Consider the following 17,939-nt stretch of genomic DNA (forward strand, 5'->3'; position numbering starts at 1 on the left):
TTGATTTTGATTTAAACTTTATTATAATTACCAACATATGTGAACTATAATCTTTATTGGCCCATTCATAATTCTAAGTTTCAAACTTGAAATAATATATTAAAAGATAAAAACTATGAAAAAGTATAAGAAATATTTAAAAATTATATCAAAGTAAATATTTTTATGTATAAAATAAAATTTTAAAATTATATATATAATGTCGGATTGGTTTGGTCTCGGGTTGGTTTTTTTTAGTTAAAACCAAACCAACCCAAATATAGTCGGTTTTTTTTTTTCAAAACCAAACCACTAGTCGGGTTTTTTTTTCGGGTTGACTCGGTTTGTGGTTTGGTTCGATTTTCAATTCGGTTTTGTACACCCCTATTGGAAATTAGCAGCCATAATATGTTAATGTTAAAAGATTCAAATATAGGAATTAAGTAAAGTAATGTCAAACCAATCTTATATTTATACTAGTTAAGAAGCATATTAATCCTAGACCAAATCAACTTAGTACATTAAAAAATAGTCCTACATTTCAAATTAGGAAAATAAATTAACCCTAAACCAACACAAATTAGGACAATAAAAACTAGTCCTACAATTCAGATTAGGAAACTAAATTAATCCTAGACCAACACAACTTAGGAAACTAAATTAAACTAATTTTAACAATTACAATTATTATATCGTATGGAATATATTTTGTTGCTAAATTACCATGTGACTAATACAAATAAATATCCTATAGTATTATTGTTGAGTTTTTAGTGGTACTTATTTAGGAATTTTTTTATTGTTTTAATAGTTTAAAGATATATTTAGACTTTTTTAAGGATATGCTTCAAATTAATTGTTGCACTTGCTACTAAATATGTATGGTTTGAAGAATGTCAGTGTGCAATTAAAAAGGTCTAAATATTCCTCTAAATGATTAAAAAGATCCAAATATACACAGACAGTGTGAAGTGCATATTTGAGTATTTTTAATCTTTTATTTAAGTATACTTTGAAATAGTAAATAATATTAAAGGTTATATAAGCGGATAGATTAACAAACTAACATATTTTGCCCTTTTTGGTTCACACTTTCTCAAAATTATTATAAGATATATTCTTTATTAAAAAAAGTTGAATATAATTGCTTACAACAAATTTTAAATATATGAAAAATAAATTAATCATAAATAAAATATAAAGAAATAAGAATATTTTATTAATGAAACAATATGAGTATGCATCTATTTATTCCCTTGATTCTTCTCTGTTAAGATTTCTTCGTTATTCCTTCATTATTCGAGGGCCGTAGTGGCGTAATTTTCAAACAAGGATGATTTAGTGGCATATTTTTCGAACTAGGATAATTTAGACTTGATCTCCATAATTCAAGGGCCGTTAGTGGCGTATTTCTCGAACTATGATGATTTGGACTTCGTCTTCATGAAAAGATTTGTGGATCTTCTCAAGTATTTGATTATCAAGAAGACTCTTTATAAATATCAATTTATGGGATATTCGAGATCTTAATCTTTATAAATACCAAGAGTTTATGGGATATTCCTAATTGGAATTAAACACACCTTTTAGAATCTCAACTCGAATTAAACACGTCCCGTAGAGTCTCATAAAATTTTGATGTCTACAAATGTTCGATGTCTACAATAATATTTAAACTTGTTTTGTTGTTGTTTTTTTAACTTTGTTATAATTCATAAAGAAATATATATATATTAGATTAGAGATTTAATGTTAAAAGTAAATATTTTAATTTCATTTACTTGTCGAGTCTTTACCATCCTAATAAAAAAAATGTTTATATTTTGTTTTCCATTTAGTTTCACCTAAACTCTAATCAATTCTTTAATCATATTTAATTTCTATGTTTAACAATGGAATCCTCCCATTAATTACCCTAATATAAACCATTCCAAGATTTGATTTCTGGAAAAAGTGTGCATTAAAATCTAAATGATCATTCGGAAGTTGAAAAAAAAATCAATCAAGAAAATGTTTATTTCTTCTTTTCACAACAAAATAATAATAAATGGAATTAACTACAAAAATAAATAGCTAATCTATCACTAAATATTCATAGCTAACATAATTATTGATAATCCATCGCTATGGATTTTGTTAGCTTGCTAGGAGATCATGACGGCAAATAGGGCAAGAATGACCAGTTTCTAACCATGTTGTGATGCAATCTCCATGAAAAATATGTGAATAAAAACTCCCTTTTCATTCCTAGTTCCTTTAAACAAATCACACAATCATCCTTCACAATATCTTCATCAACTTCCATTCTATTTATCTATTGCAATATAAATGATTCATCCTCTCTATCATCAAGTCAACAATTAAAGTCACACTAATAAATACCTTCAAATTCTAAAAATCATGAGTGACGTCGATAATTTCACATATCCTATTTATCATATCACGAATAATAACGTGACGATTATTCTGATCAAATTCTTTATCAAAATTCACAAGACGTTCTCGCACGACTTTATAAAAGGTGTCGTCAGGTAAATAGAAGGGTGAAGATTGAGACATAGCGATTTAGTATGAATTTCCTCATGGTGTGGTCTAGAGTCTCTAGACCGACAATAGTTTGAACACGAAATTGAATGACTAAAGGAAAAGCAATATAATTAGTATTATTGATATCACGTGGTAATATTATGTGTCTAATTGTGAGGGATGCATCTAATGAAGAATGGTGGTATTCGAAATTAACAGCCATAATATGTCAATATAATATTAAAAGATTTAAATATTTATATTTATATATATATATATATATACTAGTTGAGAAGCAAATTAATCCTAAGCCAACTCAAATTAGGACAATAAAAAGTAATCATAGACCAACTCAAATTAGGACACTAAACATTAGTCTTTGACCAACTCAGATTAGGAAACTAAATTAAACTAATTTTAACAATAAATTATTGTTGTACGGAATATATTTTGTTGCTAAATTATTTTGTGACTTAATATAAAGAAATATGCTATATTATTATGTACTACATTTATTTAGGAAAAATTAGATCTTCTTAATAGTTTAAGGATATATTTGAGCTTTTTCAATTGTTTAAGTTTAAGAAAGAAAATAATATTAGATGATTCTATAATGGATACATTAGCAAAAACAAATATATAAAATAAATAAATAAATCACAAACGTTAAAACATTTCGCACTTTCTCAAAATTATTATAAGAAAAAAATTTAAAAATTGTTGAATGTGGTTTTATTTTATAATATATATAAAATTAACGTGTAAATAACTAAATATATGATCCTTTAATTTGTTTTATACTCTCTCTTTTTTTTCTTAATTCTTGTTATAGTTGGAAAATCAAAAAATAAAATTGATTAGATTTGGAGATGTAATATATTAAAATAAATATTTTATTTTCAATTACCTGTCGAGTTTTTACCACCATTAAAAAAAAGGAAGAAAATAAAAAGACAGCAATTAATGCCAGTTCAGATCCATCCATATATATTTGTTTTTTTTTCATAAAAAAAATTAGTTTCAATTTCATTTTCCCATTTTGCTTCACCTAAACCCTAATCAATTCTTTAATCATCTTTGATTTCTAAGTTTAACAATTAATTACCCCTATAAACAACCCCCAAGATCTGATTTTATTTTTTTTGAAAAAGAGTACATTAAATTCCAGATCTTTCTTGAATTTGAAAAAAAAAATGTTTTTGTGGGATTGGTTTTATGGAGTTTTGTCATCTCTGGGTTTGTGGCAAAAGGAAGCTAAGATCTTATTCTTAGGTCTTGACAATGCTGGCAAAACCACTCTTCTTCATATGCTCAAAGATGAGGTACTATTAATCCCCTTTTATTCGATTTGACACGGAGTTTAAGAAAGAAAAAGATGTAATTTTGAAATATGTAGGTTAAATTGTTTGGGATTATATTGGGTGTGTTGTTGTTGTTATATGGTTTAAATTGTTTCTAAATGCAGAAAGGTACCAATTTGTTTTAGGGACAGACTAAAATAGGAAGTGCATCACATCAATTTAAGAGGGATGTAAGAATTATGTTATGTATTTTGATCGGGCACGAAGTTTAAGAAAAACGGTAAATCATGGGTTAAATTGTTTCTAAGTATAGAAAGTTAGCAATTTATTTTGACAGACTAAAAGAGAAAGTAGTGCATCACATCAATTTGAGAGGGACGGAGGAATTATGTTATGTTGTTTGACTGGACACAGAGTTTAAGAAAGAAAAAATGTACTTTTGAAATATGTAAAGCATGGTGGGTTGAATTATTTCTAAATGTAGAAAGTTAGCAATTTATTTTCTCCCGATTAACTTAAAAAGAAAGTGCATCACATCAATTTGAGAGAGACGGAGGAATTATGTTATGTTGCTTGATGTGCATGGAGTTTAAGAAAAAACTTTTGAAACATGTGAATCATCTTATCAATGCCTAAGTTGTTTTTAAATGTAGAAAGGTAGCATTTTTTTGGGGGACGGACTGAAAAAGAAATTTGAGATGGATTGAGTAATTATAATGAATTGTTGAGAAAACATGAATCGAGTGGAAATGAGCAAATGGATGATTAGGATTCATATTGTGTGTAGTTACTTGCTTGCTTGATTGGTTGGTTGGTGTCTAACTGAATTGATTTATCATAAAACCATCGTCTTTGATTTGATTTTTCTTTGATTGCTTTTCGTTATTTACAGAGGCTAGTTCAGCATCAGCCAACACAGTATCCTACATCTGAAGAGTTGAGTATTGGGAAGATAAAGTTCAAAGCTTTTGACTTGGGAGGTCATCAGATTGCTCGTCGGGTCTGGAAAGACTACTATGCCAAGGTATGCTTTGTGTATTAAATGTTGATAACCATTTGTTCTGTAATTTTAGTTCTGCACACAGGTAGAACTTGTCTTGCTCATTTTGTTGCATCACTGTATTCTCCGCATTGTCTTGTCTTGGTCACTGAAAAGTTTCGGGGATTGTGTTGAATCTTTCTGTCAGATTAGATATATATCAATACCTCAATTTCGTAACTTGATCATCTTTTATGCTTTAATCAAAAGAAATAATCATTTTCTTTTCTAATTCAAAAGTAAAGAAAACTCAAAATTGCCTTTAATATCAAATGTACTGGATGTTTAAGTCAGTTGCCATGTAGTTGCATCAGATCCATGTGTTCTATAGTCGAATAGTATAACGAAGGGTATATATGAACAATATTTTGAAAATAGAGGGGTAAATGTGACCCTTTTCCGTAATACTTTTGCTATTGCTCTGCCCTACTGGGCTAGATTCCAAGACACTTCCTTATCTTTTTCCTTCGTTTATATGACTTGTCTTCCTCTTCGATGACCATAATGGCTTAGTACAGCCTCTAGATTGGCTGGCCCTTGCAGCAACATGAAAACATTAATGTGCTTCATTGGTGGCACTTATCTCTGTGAGATATGTGCTTAGAAAGTATTTGTATGGAGAATTAAATTTACTGAAGGTGTAGTGGGCTATTCCTTCGTCAAATTTGTTGAAGTCGTATGTTTGAATGCAGCATTTTTTTAAGGAAAAGGATTCAGATTTTTTTTGTAATGGTAAGTATTGTTGATTTCACATTCAAATTTATACTCAAATTGACTTTTTAAAAGTCAATGCAAGTTAGAGATCCTTGAAATATTTATACACTTCTGTTTTTGGTATAATGGTGGTGCACCTTAATTATTTCAACGAGTACCTTGTTACCTATCACCTACACGGGTACCGGGTAACTCTGCCCACCAAGAGTTAGGCAGATGGGAAGAATCACTTAGCGGTTTTCTGTCTGTATGGAGATTTGCACCCTGGTCTCCAAGGTTTTCACCCTCTTCATTGAGTCATTGATCACTAGGCCACACATTTGGGTGCATGTTTTTATACCTATTACTTCTTTCTTTCTTTCTTTTTTGAAAAGGTAACTTGTATTATAAACACAGGAATACTCAGGACGTATTCCAGTAATACTTACAATCAGAAATACAAAAGTGTTGCTGTTTTCCTATGAACTCATTAAGGACTCTAACATACTAGGGATATTCTCACCTATTACTTCATTTGTCCCATCTTTTGTGACTCTTCCTTTTTAGTTTGTCGTGCAAAGCATGACACCTTTCTCTTTTTGGAAACTATTTAATTTTAGTATCCTCATTTTAGTCTCCAAGGATTTGTTGGGACACTACCACCACTCATGTAAACAAAATACATATGGAACCCTCACCACCGCTCAATTAAAAGGAAAAATTCGGTACTTTGCATATATTTGACTTACATGTTAAAAGTCATCTTTAATTTTAAAATTTCGTATCCAGTTAAACTCCATCACATAAAGTGATATGGAGGGAGTAGATGATATGGGAAGGAAATGATAAGTTAAAAAGTAATTCATTTTAGTTTGACCTAAATTTATTTTCACCATAAAAGACTCCAGTTTTTCTTCATAAATTGCTTTGTACACTTGCCAATTTTTAAAAGGAAAATCATAGCATGAGAGCAATGATTAGTTGGTTTCCCCAAGGTTGAAATTGTTATTCCCTGATTTAAGGTCTTTGTTATCCCTTTTCCCTCAAGGTTACAAGTTCGGCTTCACGACATTCTTCCATCTTTGATTTTGGTCTTGATTGCTTTATATTATACTGTCCGCCTAACTGCGCTAACACTTTTTTCGTCCTTTTTCTCTTGGGACTTGGGTGATTAGATAGCACAGCAGATCGTGAATATTCTTAGACAAGTTGTCCTTAATCTCACGAAACACCAAATTTACTCATTACTCTATTTCAAAAAATCTGCCTTAATAAACATAGAAAGGACAAATTTCCTCATGCATAATGTTTTTTCCCCTCTTTTGATAAATTATAATGTTTTAGTGCCTTCACAGTTAGAAAATTATCTTTTTCTATATTCATTTATTTTATGGTAGTGGATAAAAGTGCCCCTAAAGTGTCAGTAGGACATAGGTTGTTCTGATGGTTAGAATTTTTATTCCGGGGAAGTAAGGAGCATATGCTGAAGACCAGATGGAAGCTTAGGACTAAAAGAGTCGCAAATTACTGTACAGGGACTAAATTGCTCGTCTTATGGAAACATTACCTACTCCAGCAAAGTTTCTTTTTCCACCCCTTCCCTAGAGTTCCTCCCACTAGTTTGTTACAACGTTGCAATCTTTTCTTTTCTTTTTTAAGCTGTGCAGTGTAAGGTACTAAATAATTTCTTATTAGTGCAAACTTTGTGCCTTCTGTTTTCCTTATTTCCTTCTTTTCCGTTGACTATTGATCTGGCCAATGAGTTTCCGTAGTTTTGTGTCAAGTAGCTTGAATTGCTGTGCCACAGGTTGATGCCGTTGTGTACCTGGTTGATGCATATGACAAAGAGCGCTTTGCAGAGTCAAAAAAGGAACTTGATGCGCTTCTTTCTGATGAAGCCCTTGCTACTGTCCCCTTCCTCATTTTGGGAAACAAGATAGACATACCATATGCAGCCTCAGAAGATGAACTGCGTTATCACCTTGGCTTGACCGGTGTCACAACTGGCAAAGGTAAGGTGAATCTTGCTGATTCTACTGTTCGTCCTTTGGAGGTATTTATGTGCAGTATTGTACGGAAAATGGGGTATGGCGATGGATTTAAGTGGGTATCTCAATATATAAAGTAGGTTATGCCATAGAAGTTGAAAGAGGTGGCATCCTGGTTATGCTGTAGATCAGCATTTTTGGAAAAAGATTGGTTTCACCAGATATTTATTCATTTGTTTTCGAATTGATCAGTCCTCTATAACTATTTTGTATCCTTTGGTATCTTTGTAGTTTGATGAGAAGATACTTTTGTTTCTGTAACATTTACATGTAGCTGGAAATTTCTATCTACATATTCATGATTTAAAATCGTACCTATTATTCTTTTTTCCATATATTGTTCAAGTGTGTCCTATTTTATTTCCTATGAAAATATGACAAAAGCGAAACAATCATACAATACTTTGTTATTTTGAAAACAATGCTGAGAAGAGGGACACAATTTTTCTTTTTTCTGGCAATCGAAACACTTGATTAATTACCAAGTGAGAAAGACTGAAGTTTGATACTTTCAAAGGTTTAAAAAAGTCTTTACATTAAATTAAACCGAATCAAAAAAGGTGCTAGACTTAGTGTAATTCAACAACTAGGGTCCAGGGAGGGGTGGATGTGAAGGTAGAGGTTATTTTCGATAAACCCTCGGCTCAAAAGGTGCTAGACTTCTAGTAGATAAACTAAATACTGAATTTAATACTGTGCATGTAGTGCAAGGAGAGAATAAAATGACAAATGGATAAAACTACAAAATTTTCCTAGCTATCAGAGGTAAATACTTTTCTTCCTCATGTGTACAATCATATTGGAGCAAGTTCTTTTCTTTTTTTGGTATCCGACCCAGTGTCCAGTACCTGCATTGGGGCTAATCTGAATTCGCGCTGCGTAAGGCCCATTTAAGGAGGCAGTGCTCCCAATAGGATTTTTTTTCCATACCAAGGATTGAACCCGAGACTCTAGTTATCCCACCACAATCTTTGTCGGTATAGGGGGAGATTCAGATTCTACTGAGCCAGTGGCATAACATTTTAAACTATTCTCTTTTCTTTATAGAACTCTTGCTACAAATCCCCTAAAATTCAACAACTCAATGCTTCATATTTCACTGGAATTGGTTGATTAAATCCAGCTTGAGACAACATATTCCCAACTATCGCAATCTCTCTGCAGAACGCCCCTTTGAACACTGTCGCGTTTGTGTTACTACATAATGCAGTATTGCACACATCTGAATCAAGAGTTTCAGGTACAGATCGTTGAAGTTCTTGAATTTTCTGAACTTGTTGCTGCATTACAACTGTGCCAAAAGTTTCAGTCCTTGATTGTTGTTGTTCTTGATTTAGCTGAACTTGTTGCTGCATCAGTTGCAATGCAGCTGCAGCTTTCTTTCTCTTCTTCTCAGCTGCTTCTTCGTCCTTGATTGTCGCCATCAAACTAGCGTAGCCCCTCTGTATCAGTCTATAGAGCAGTAAAGCTGACATCTTTGCTCTATCCCTTACAGAATCTACATCTTGTTCATCTGCAAACTCACACCTTTCTATGAAACTCGTCAATTTGTCAGGCTTGTGTCTTAAAGTTAGCAACAAATGTGCTCTTTCCAGTTCTGATCTTGAACAACCCCAGTTTAAACCAATCAATGCATAGTAATCTACATTCCCCGTTTCGCCATTTGCAACCCTCTTCTTCAATTCTTGAATATTTGTAGCCAAGGAACAAAGTCTCCCTGGAATCTCCCTGTATTCCACATTTTGACGCTTCCATATTGGTCCTGGTAGTTTCCTATCCCGTAGCATTGAATTGTACAAGAGTTTTAAGTGCTCCAAATCATGAAGACTATCAGGCAAGCATCTTATGGTTTCAAATAGTGCGGCTCTAGTTCTAAGAGCATCAATACAAGACGGGTCCAATGCTAGCGTTCGATTGCAATCAGCTATTGCCTCTGCAATTCGACCAGAAGAATGATACGCTGATGCTCGATGCATATAGCATTCAGCCATAAACCCCTGAGGGGCACCACGACGACCATCCACAATTTTTGAAAAATGCCTAATAGCTTCTGAGTAAAGACCAGCATCAAGAGCTGCAAGTGCAGCAGTTTTTCGTCGTAGTAGCAGCTTGATATGACTGAGAAGTTGAGATATTGTTTCTGACTCGGTTATTGGCAAAGCTGTGCAACGATTTTTGCTTGAGATTGGAAATTTGGCAAACGAGAAGCTATCCTCAGACCAACAAATGCTCTCACGTCGAAATGCATCCGTAGCAAGGCGTTTGCCAGTTTGTAACAGAACCATTGCATCTTCCATTAGGCCCAAATGGCAACAAGCTTGTCCTAAGACCAAGTACCTGTTAAGACATGATGTAATTAAGAAATTAAACACATGTTCCCTCCAAAAGCTTCAACTTTCAAATGAGACGATCACACAACAAGAATTCATGGGTATAAAACTCATCACCACCCAAAAAAAAGCAACAAATATTTTCAAGTGTTCGACCCATGCATGTGATAGGGCGTGTTAAAACATTAATATAATCAAGTAACTCAAAGTGCACTTTCTCTAACAGCTTACCTCCATTGACCTTCTTTATTGCAATTCTTGTAAAGACTAGCCATAACCTTCTTCTTCAAATAAGATATAGAGAAGCACTTGAAGTTAGGTTCATCACCATAAGAAATAAGCCTGATTTGCTCCTTTGAGCTATCAAATGAACCAGAAGAAGAGGTAGATGATGTGTCATCACTAGGCATTTTCAGACTAGGAATATAATCTTTTAGCATATAAGCTACATCCTTAAAACACCTTAAATAAAGCAAAGATCGAGCCTTTAACTCTAGGGCTAATTCAAAACGCGGAGAAATTGCAAGTGCAGCTTCAACAAGGGCAAGAGCTGAAGAAATCTCATTTGGTTCTTGAGTGGCAATGAGAATTTTGGCATCTCTGATATATCTTTCCACAATCTGACAAAAACAAATACAGAGCATAAGTACGAGTTTAGGATTTTGAGTTTATGAGTTCCGAATTCCATCTTAAAAAATACTCTACACAGTTAGCTACCGGATTCTGCTGAATCCATTGATGAAGCTCTAGCTCCCCGCCTTGCATTACTATGTATGCAATTATCCATGAAAATGGATAAAATCAAGAATGTGTTTTTCAAACACAAAATATGAGCTAAAGTTACTGAATTCAACTGAACCCAAGGGCACAGCTCTAGCTCTAGCTCAAGCAAACACAAAATACAAAGGTTTGAGTCAAAACTACTGAATTCTGCCGAATCCATAAGCAAAGCTCTAGCTACCCTTTGCATAACTAACTATGTATCCATCAAAATGGATAAAATCAAGAATGTGTTTTTCAAGCACAAAATACAAAAGGTTTGAACTAAAGTCTATTGAACTCGCAGATAAAGCAGTAGCTCCTCCCTACATAACTAACTATGTATGCAAATGCAATCATCAAAGAAAGTGAAAAGGGTCAAATCAAGATTGTATTTTTATCATACCTTTTTGTTGCTAACCCACCAGGGCTTTTTTTCTCCACAGGCAAGAAATGGAGGAGATGCAGCCATTGATAGATCAAGAATCAAAATTTCTTGATTTTTATTTGGGTATCTCTGTTTACATTAATATTGAGGAAATGCATGAATATACAGTGCCAGCTTTAGAGAGAGAGAGACAGAGAGCTTTTGATCCTTCTGTTTCATTGCTGGCAAACCACGCCAGAATCTCTCTCTCTCTCTCTCTCTCTGTAAAGACTTATCTCCCCCTCTACACTCTACAATTATAGACTCATCTACATCTAATTAATTAGTTTTATCCGAGTTTGACTTGATACAAAATTTAAGTAATTTTCTAGTGTTAAATCAATTAATTGTCATTAGATTCGATGATGCTATAGACTTTAAAACATTTATAGATAGTGTTAATTGTTGCTAAAATTATATATATTTAGCGGTAATTAAGTTTAATTAATTGTAGCTAAAGATCATTTTTGATGCCATGTATAACGAAATGTGTTTCAATCTTGTAGTATTAAACATGTCATGTGAAAAGTTATAAGAGTTAGACAAACAAATTTGAAACTGAAAGAGTAACACAATTTTAAAAGAATGTAGCGTATACGTATATCCTCCCTCCATCCAATAATAGTTGTTCATTATACTATTTTGGGATATTCAATAATATTTGTCCATTTTATGAAATCAATGAATAATTTACACTAATAATTTACTCTTATCATCAATTATAGTGATTTCTCTATTATATTTTTTTAAGACATTTGTATTTATTGTATTCAAAGGGTAATATAATAAAATTACTCTTCTATTTATAGTTTCTTAAAAATTGTGCAAAGTTAATAGTGGACAACTATTGTTAGATTGAGGTAATATATATTAATTTAAGCTCTTTTTATAATCTAATATTAAGTTGAGAAAGTATAACTTGTTTTTAATTATATAAATTATTTCTATATTGAATTTTGCATTTATTAGCACAATTTAAACTACAAGATCCAAAGCAATATCCCTTATCTAAATCACGAGTCCTTGTAAAAAAAAACATATATATATGAGACTCCAACAAGTTGCCTCCAAACAAAATTAATGTTGTGCGTGAATTTATTTATTTCTGCTGCAACATAATTAATTTACTTATCTATCCTATCTTTTGTTTGTTTAATTTCCACCCCCACCCCCACCCCCACCCACCTTAGATCTCAATGGATAATAATTTTTGACTTCTCGTTATGTGATTAAAAGGTCATGGATTGAAGTCGTAAACATTATTTCTTACTATAATGAAAGATAATATTATACGTATATTGAATTCTATGGTAGTGTAATTTATTTATGAATTGCTCATATAAATCAGCTATGAATTTCGTTGCTAGTGTGACGTAACTTACAATTTATTTTGATAATATGTCATTAATATTTAATGTAGATAGATTATATTTCGAGACATAAATTTGAGTAAAATAGTCAAAATTTGCTTGAAGTAATATTTTTTAATAAACGTGTAACAGGAAACACGACAAATTATTTGAAACAAGAAAAATATCAAAATAACTACTATAGGGCTATCCTACTTAATTACTACTCCATCCTCTTTGCTACCAAACAATGAAGAAAAGTAGGAAAAAACAGATACTAGGTAGGCTAGATCTAAAAAAAAAATACATTTAAGAATATTGTAAGGAAGATGATGGTGGTCACCATTAATAAATGTTAAAAAACAAAAAAGATAACTTATAGTAAAATATATAATCAAAAATTAGTGCTGAGAAAGTGACAAGTGCAATGGCGTAAGGCAATAGAATCATGCTTTTTTCCTCTTTTGCTTTTGAAATAATTTAATGAATGCACATGATATATTGAGTCCACAACCATATTGGTTTGTCTTAAAGTTTCTTCAAAATAATATTTATCACTCTACTTTTTATATAAAAGTAATCTGATTATGTAAATAATTTTTATATCATTGATGTAGAGAATTCAAACTCTAAACTTTATAAGGATTGTGATGGAGTGATACTGAGTACTTACTCACTCTTAAATAGTCCTAATTAGAGATTTTAAATTTGAGTTCTTAGGTATGGATTTGGGTCACCTTTGTTAGAGAGCGTTTTACTTTCAATATAAGACTTTTCCGTGTGAATTCAAATTTAGTCGAATTGATTTAAAACACAGGATTATAGTGGTCAAATAATGTGTTCTTGATGTTAAATTGCTCCATAAATCTCATCGGAAATATTTAATGCCTCAATTACCACATCATCATACCTAAATAATTGTGACCTTGCATCCATGTGTCTAACTTTAAGGTGCTGGAACTCCAGCTCAGCCTAACAGTTAGGATATAGGATCATAAATAGAATTGTTAGGGTCATTTGGACCTACCCTATATGATTAGTTCCATTATTAATTAATTAATTATTAGTAATACATATGCTCATCAACATCACCATTAATGGATTTTTCCAAAATCATGTGTATGTTTTTTCACCCAATGTTTGTATTCGCATAAAAATCTCGATTAATTCTAATTTATGTTACGTAAGATTTGTTAAAGAAATAAATATTTTTTTATTTTTGTCGTATTTAATTTGAACTGGAAGTTTTTGGTGAAAAGAGAAGGGGGTCATTACAAATTTATGATTTGATATTTATGATTTCTGAATTGTAGAATAGTAGCTTCAAATGTTTGTATTCTAAAATTAATGTTTTTTATTTATTTAGTAAATTTTTAATGCACGATTTGAGATATATCATATTCATCTCATCATAATATTATGATGTTCAATGATATCCAAAGTAATGTCAATTCAAACATAAATTAGGAAGAATTTGGAGTAAGCTACTAATGTATTTTAAACCCAACACTATAGGATCCGTCCAAAATCATGTGTTTTCATCCAATATATATCCTTATACGTATTGAAATTCCGATTAATAATAGCTTATGTTGTGTATGAGAAATACTTCTTATTTTTTATACAACGCTCGAACTTGAAGTTTCTACTCTAGGTGTTGGAGGAGGATAAAAGCGGATTCAGAATAGAACTTTATAAATTTTTAGTTATTTCAAAATTTGTCATACAATTTGAGAAAAGTGATAACATTCTATCCTATCTGATTCATTACTAATTAAAATATTTGTACCGCTGACTTAAATCAATATATCTTATTTATCTCAACGCAATTCTCAATAACGTACGTACCTCTAAAGTCATTTCAATTCAAACAGAAATTAGGAAGATGAGTATTGATAAATGATTGATGACAACAATTGTGAAATTAGGTATATATATTGAACTAAATGTTAAAAAGGATATTAAACATCCCATGTTAATTGGTGTTGTTTACCTCTTTTATTAATAATAGTTTCTTTATTTCCCTTTTAATTTAATGACTCTCTTTTGGGTAAATAAAGATGCATTATAATTTATACATATCAAAATAGACCTATCAAACATGAAAAGTATATCAACCTCAATATTCGATTATTACACTTATAATTGAGTTCAAATTTTTGAATTATCATAAAAGTCAAAATAACTAAAATACAAATAAAACATTTTAAATAATTCATTTATATATATAAGCTATAATTATTGTATATGCACTCATCCAGACAGCTGTAACAATTATATATCCTTTTTAATATATAGTTTGTTGTATTAAATTCTTAATCAGTATCATTGCTAAAGAGAGAGAAAATAATAATAAGCCAAGGGAATCCAAGACTTGCATTGAATTATATAGAATTAAAATGACACATGATGTTGTTTGGTTTAATGAGGCAAGTCTATTATTATCTATTATTATATCTGACTTTTTAATTTATGTAACATTATTTTCTTAGCTTATAAATTCGTTTTTAAAAAAAATTAATGAATTTCTACTATTTAAATACACCTAATTGATAATTTTCCTTTTTTTCTTGATTAAATTTTTTTTATAACAATGCAAATTTTAGTATAAATATATGTAATTAGATTATAAGTTTTAAATATCTTATCGTCATATGAATGTATGATATATTTAAAAAGGTATTGACATTTTTGGGTTTGGAATCACAGATTTTCTTGTTTATTTGTTTATTCAACTTGTTCATCATGAATTTGAATTAATTAAAATAGTTAAGTTTGAATAGAGTTGTCAATATGGGCTAGCCCACCCCATCCGGGCTAACCCATACAGGCTTTGACATTTTACGGGTCAGGCCGGGCTAGCCCCATTTTTGGTGTGGGGCCAGAAAATGGTCGGCCCAGCCCACAAGTACGTGGGCTACAGGCTTGCCGGGCCAGCCCACTTTTTTTAAAATATATTTTTTTTTTTTAGAATTATTAAAAATAAATTATAAATTATAATTTAAAAATATTATCATAAATAGCGACAAAAACAATATTACATGGTGTTAATGTTACTACTTGTTAATCAGATCAAATCCACAAATAAAATTATTTTTATAATATTTATAAGGTTTTTTCAAATAAAAGTATAAATATCTAAATAGAAATATTAACCTAATTATTTTGTCACATTAAAACACAAAAAATGTGACAATATTCCAACCATAAAAAAGTTAAAAATAAACACTTTAAAAAAAATAATGAAATTTATGGCGTATCTAACACATCATGAAATCTATAGCGTATCCAACACTTCATGATCATCTTCATCAAGCATATCTAAATCAGTTTGTGGCAAGGTTGTCTTAACATCTTCATTTTCATCTGCAATTTATATGTGGTTTCAATTAGTTAAATATTAAATAGATTTTGAGTTTGGACTCTCTTTAATTTTAAATTTTAATATTATATTTATATTTTTTTTAATTATTTTTATTTGGCCCACGGGCCGGCCCTACCTATATTTCTCAAGCCCAACAAATTAGCAGGCTTATTCAGGCCGGGCTAAAAAGCCCTTTTCTTAAATGGGCTTCAAAAATCTTAGCCCAGCCCTATTAAATCCCGGGTTAGGCCAGGCCGGCCCAACGGGCCTAGCCCATATTGACGGCTCTAAGTTTGAATAGTAAATACCTAAAAGAAAATAAATTTATATTTTATTGATCGTGATCCAATGGACCATTCATAAAAAAAAAAAAAAAAAATGGTCAATGTTTTTTCACATGCAAGCCGTAATTAGGTAAAGAGGATCCAATAACTTTGACCGCAAGAAACGGTAGCACTAGTCAAATATCTTCATGCATGTGACAATATATTCCATCAATAGGAAACAATTAACGGCATATTCATATCGAAAATATTTTTGAAAAAAAATTAAAAAAGAATAAGTGAGTATATTATGTAAACAAAAAAATATATTTATGTTTAATCAATATTCCAAACTTATGTTGATACTAACATTTTATTGAATGAGATAGTAGAGAGAGAAACGGAAAAGAAAAGAAGTAGTTTCGAAAGGAAACTTTATTCCTCACCTCGATGCGATACTTCGATAGTTTTGAATTATATTATCTTAAGGAGCAGAGGCGTATCTAGAGGGGGTGCCGTGGGTTCACGTGAACCCATGCTCCCTTCTCTAAATCATATATAGTAGTGTTATATTTTTTTTAAAATAATTAAATATAGATGTGTGAACCCATGTTCAAAGTATCATATAAAAATGCGATGATGATTGGGTGTACTTCTCTAAGTGAGATATAGAAATTTAATCTTATATCTATCTTGTTTCTTTGAGTAACACTTTTTCAAGTGGTTATCAGTTACACTTTTGTCGTTTCAACTAATTTTTCTTTTGTTTTTTCCTTTATACTTTCAAAATTTTCAAGTGTGTTACATTGAGAATTCCTATAAAATTTAGCCTTGTAAATTTTTTATATAATTAAATCAAATGTGTATATTAAATTTAAAACTAGTAGTATTATATATTTTGGATCTATAATTTTTAAACTTTAATGATTCATATTACAAACTAAAAGTCAAATCGATCAAATTTATATTAGAGATACATTTTTTCGTAATCGTGCACCCATCTAGCCGAGATCCTGGATACGCCTCTGTAATAAGGAGTCGATTAATAAGGTGTATATAAGAATATCATTGATCATAAGGTGTATTAGTAATATATATTGTGATTAGTAATATTGAATTATTTCTTATCGACTATTTAGTTTATTATATTAAATGAATAGGATATACCCGAATAGAAATAATACCCTATATTGCTAATATTATGATTCAAATATATATAAAAGTAACATAAATATTATATATATATATATATTATTTTCTCATGAGTTGTCAAAATTTCATAATTCTATGGTACATCAAGAAAAAAAGGTCACGTGAAACCAATAAAAGAATAGTGATTATATGGTATCTATCTATCTGGAATATTAGTGAATGACCACTAAGGAAAGGATTAACGAATCTTTATGATTGGCCAAATTATTAAAGAGAAAAAATAAAAGTAGTGCACATTGAGTGAGATGGATTCAGAATTTAATTATATTATTAGATTATTATTGAAAATGTTGATTTTCAATAGTCTAATTCGTCGATAAGTGGCTTAAAGGAAAATTTTCATATTTATAATGGCGCATTAAAAAATTGCATTTTTTGAGATGTTCATCCATGAATTTTCATGTATTAATAACTTTTGTATTGCTAATACTATGAGTTGGTATTATTAGTTATACACAAAATTGTCTTTAAATACATCGAAACACCAAATTAAACAGTGAATAAATAACAATCTGAGCATTATAAGTATTATATTTTATTCAATACTATTTTTATGCACCTTATCCAACTATCCCTAAAAATATAGTAAATTAACTCAGCAATCTCTAGGCATTTTTTAATGCAACTCTTAACACTTGTTCTGTCAAGA

At 30.7% G+C, this 17,939-nt stretch overlaps 2 protein-coding genes across 2 annotated transcripts; one reads left to right on the forward strand and one right to left on the reverse strand.

Moving 5' to 3' along the window:
• The first annotated feature begins 3,518 nt into the window (after positions 1–3,518).
• On the forward strand, positions 3,519–7,915 carry LOC102595918 (GTP-binding protein SAR1A-like). The gene is made up of 3 exons (XM_006355776.2): positions 3,519–3,827; positions 4,699–4,830; positions 7,346–7,915. The coding sequence occupies exons 1-3, from the start codon at positions 3,699–3,701 to the stop codon at positions 7,664–7,666; spliced, it is 582 nt and encodes a 193-aa protein (XP_006355838.1). The 5' UTR covers positions 3,519–3,698; the 3' UTR covers positions 7,667–7,915.
• Positions 7,916–8,288: 373 nt separating this feature from the next.
• Positions 8,289–11,307, reverse strand: LOC102596254 (uncharacterized). Its single transcript, XM_006355777.2, has 3 exons — positions 11,082–11,307; positions 10,148–10,536; positions 8,289–9,923 (listed from the first exon to the last, which is right to left on the reverse strand). Exons 1-3 carry the CDS (start codon positions 11,145–11,147, stop codon positions 8,660–8,662), a joined length of 1,719 nt encoding a protein of 572 aa, XP_006355839.1. The 5' UTR covers positions 11,148–11,307; the 3' UTR covers positions 8,289–8,659.
• Positions 11,308–17,939: the final 6,632 nt, after the last annotated feature.

The sequence above is a fragment of the Solanum tuberosum genome, unplaced genomic scaffold, assembly GCF_000226075.1.
Source record: "Solanum tuberosum cultivar DM 1-3 516 R44 unplaced genomic scaffold, SolTub_3.0 scf00208, whole genome shotgun sequence".
NCBI lineage: Eukaryota > Viridiplantae > Streptophyta > Magnoliopsida > Solanales > Solanaceae > Solanum > Solanum tuberosum.

Coding starts and splice junctions, on each gene's coding strand:
- LOC102595918 (XM_006355776.2), top strand. CDS start 3,699: ATGTTTTTGTGGGATTGGTTTTATGGAGTTTTGTCATCTCTGGGTTTG. Junction 3,828..4,698: donor TTCATATGCTCAAAGATGAG/GTACTATTAATC, acceptor CGTTATTTACAG/AGGCTAGTTCAGCATCAGCC. Junction 4,831..7,345: donor GGAAAGACTACTATGCCAAG/GTATGCTTTGTG, acceptor GCTGTGCCACAG/GTTGATGCCGTTGTGTACCT.
- LOC102596254 (XM_006355777.2), bottom strand. CDS start 11,147: ATGGCTGCATCTCCTCCATTTCTTGCCTGTGGAGAAAAAAAGCCCTGG. Junction 10,537..11,081: donor GGTGGGTTAGCAACAAAAAG/GTATGATAAAAA, acceptor TGTTTTTGTCAG/ATTGTGGAAAGATATATCAG. Junction 9,924..10,147: donor AATAAAGAAGGTCAATGGAG/GTAAGCTGTTAG, acceptor ATGTCTTAACAG/GTACTTGGTCTTAGGACAAG.